The sequence below is a fragment of the Juglans regia genome, chromosome 13 (assembly GCF_001411555.2).
Source record: "Juglans regia cultivar Chandler chromosome 13, Walnut 2.0, whole genome shotgun sequence".
Taxonomy (NCBI): Eukaryota; Viridiplantae; Streptophyta; class Magnoliopsida; order Fagales; family Juglandaceae; genus Juglans; species Juglans regia.
This window is the reverse complement of record NC_049913.1, coordinates 19,412,541-19,413,794: the sequence shown is the minus strand read 5'-3', so window position 1 is coordinate 19,413,794 and position 1,254 is coordinate 19,412,541. Positions and strand designations below refer to the sequence as shown.

Below are 1,254 nucleotides of genomic sequence, written 5' to 3'. Positions count from 1 at the left end.
TAGTGCGAACACTCGGGCCGGTCCCATTCTACGTTGATTATTAGCCTGATTCGCTTGTTGGGAACCTGGATGTGGGTTAGGCTTCTTGTTATCTGTCAGCAGCAAAGGGCATTCCCTGATAAGATGTCCGGTCTTACCGCATCGAAAATATGCCCCCATTTCCCTTCTGCACTCTCCAGTATGTGCACGATTACAAAACTTATAGAGGTTGTTCGATTGATTTACTTGCATTTGCTTTTGCCCCGAGCTGTTCCCATCATTTCTCTTTTTCCACGGCCCTTGATCCACTGCAGATTGAGACCCCTATGGTGCAGTCCTCTTCCTCTGTTCCAGTAGTGTTGCGCTTCTTTGAAGGCTCCGCTCAAATACTGTGGCCTTATCCACCAACTCTGAAAAGTTTCGAATTTGAAAGCCCACAATTCGTTCATAAATCCTTTCATTCAGCCCTTGCTCAAACTTACGAGCCTTCTTCTCCTCATCAGGGATCAAATATGCAGCAAAGCGTGATAACTCGATGAATCTAGCTGCGTACTGGTGTACTGACAAAGCTCCTTGTACCAAATTAGCAAACTCCATAGCCTTGTCATCTCGGACTGAGGTTGGGAAAAAGCGTTCCACAAAGATCTGCTTGAAGTGCAGCCAACGGACTATTTCCGTCCCTTCCGCTTCTTTGATGGTTCTTTCAGAAATCCACCATCTTTTTGCTTCTCCTGTTAGTTTGAAGGCAGAGTATAGAACCTTCTGTTCATCCGTGCAGTTTATAACGCAGAGTATCTCCTCAATATCTTGGATCCAGTCTTTTGCTAAGGTTGCGTCGCCCCGACCATAGAAGGTGGGAGGATGCATTCGATTAAACTGTTCTATGGTACATCCCCATTCATCATTTGTCGCATTCATACTCGATACACTTCTTTCTCGACGACGAGGTGGCATCCTGACAACTTGGATTATTAAAAAAAATATACAAGAAAAAAGGGGTTTGCACAAAATAAGCAAATGGTGATAATGGTAAAACAAACATAAGTACATATAAAAAATTGTACAAGCAACAGTAGTAACTCTATAAAACTCCAGACTCTAAACCTTTCATCCTGTGAAAAACCTTATGTGCGGTCTACAAAACCGAACCAAACCTCAAACGACATGAACATCTTATAATATCTATAAAAATTCCTACCCTTCAAATTCCATCAATATCTTGTCTAACACTTGAGACTTCTAATACCCTAAATACCCATAAAAATCACATCCTAT

General features: G+C 42.2%; 1 protein-coding gene across 1 annotated transcript; it reads right to left on the bottom strand.

Moving 5' to 3' along the window:
- Positions 1–303: 303 nt before the first annotated feature.
- Positions 304–897, bottom strand: LOC118344220. Its single transcript, XM_035684346.1, has one exon. The coding sequence runs from the start codon at positions 895–897 to the stop codon at positions 304–306; it is 594 nt and encodes a 197-aa protein (XP_035540239.1).
- Between the last annotated feature and the right edge of the window lie 357 nt (positions 898–1,254).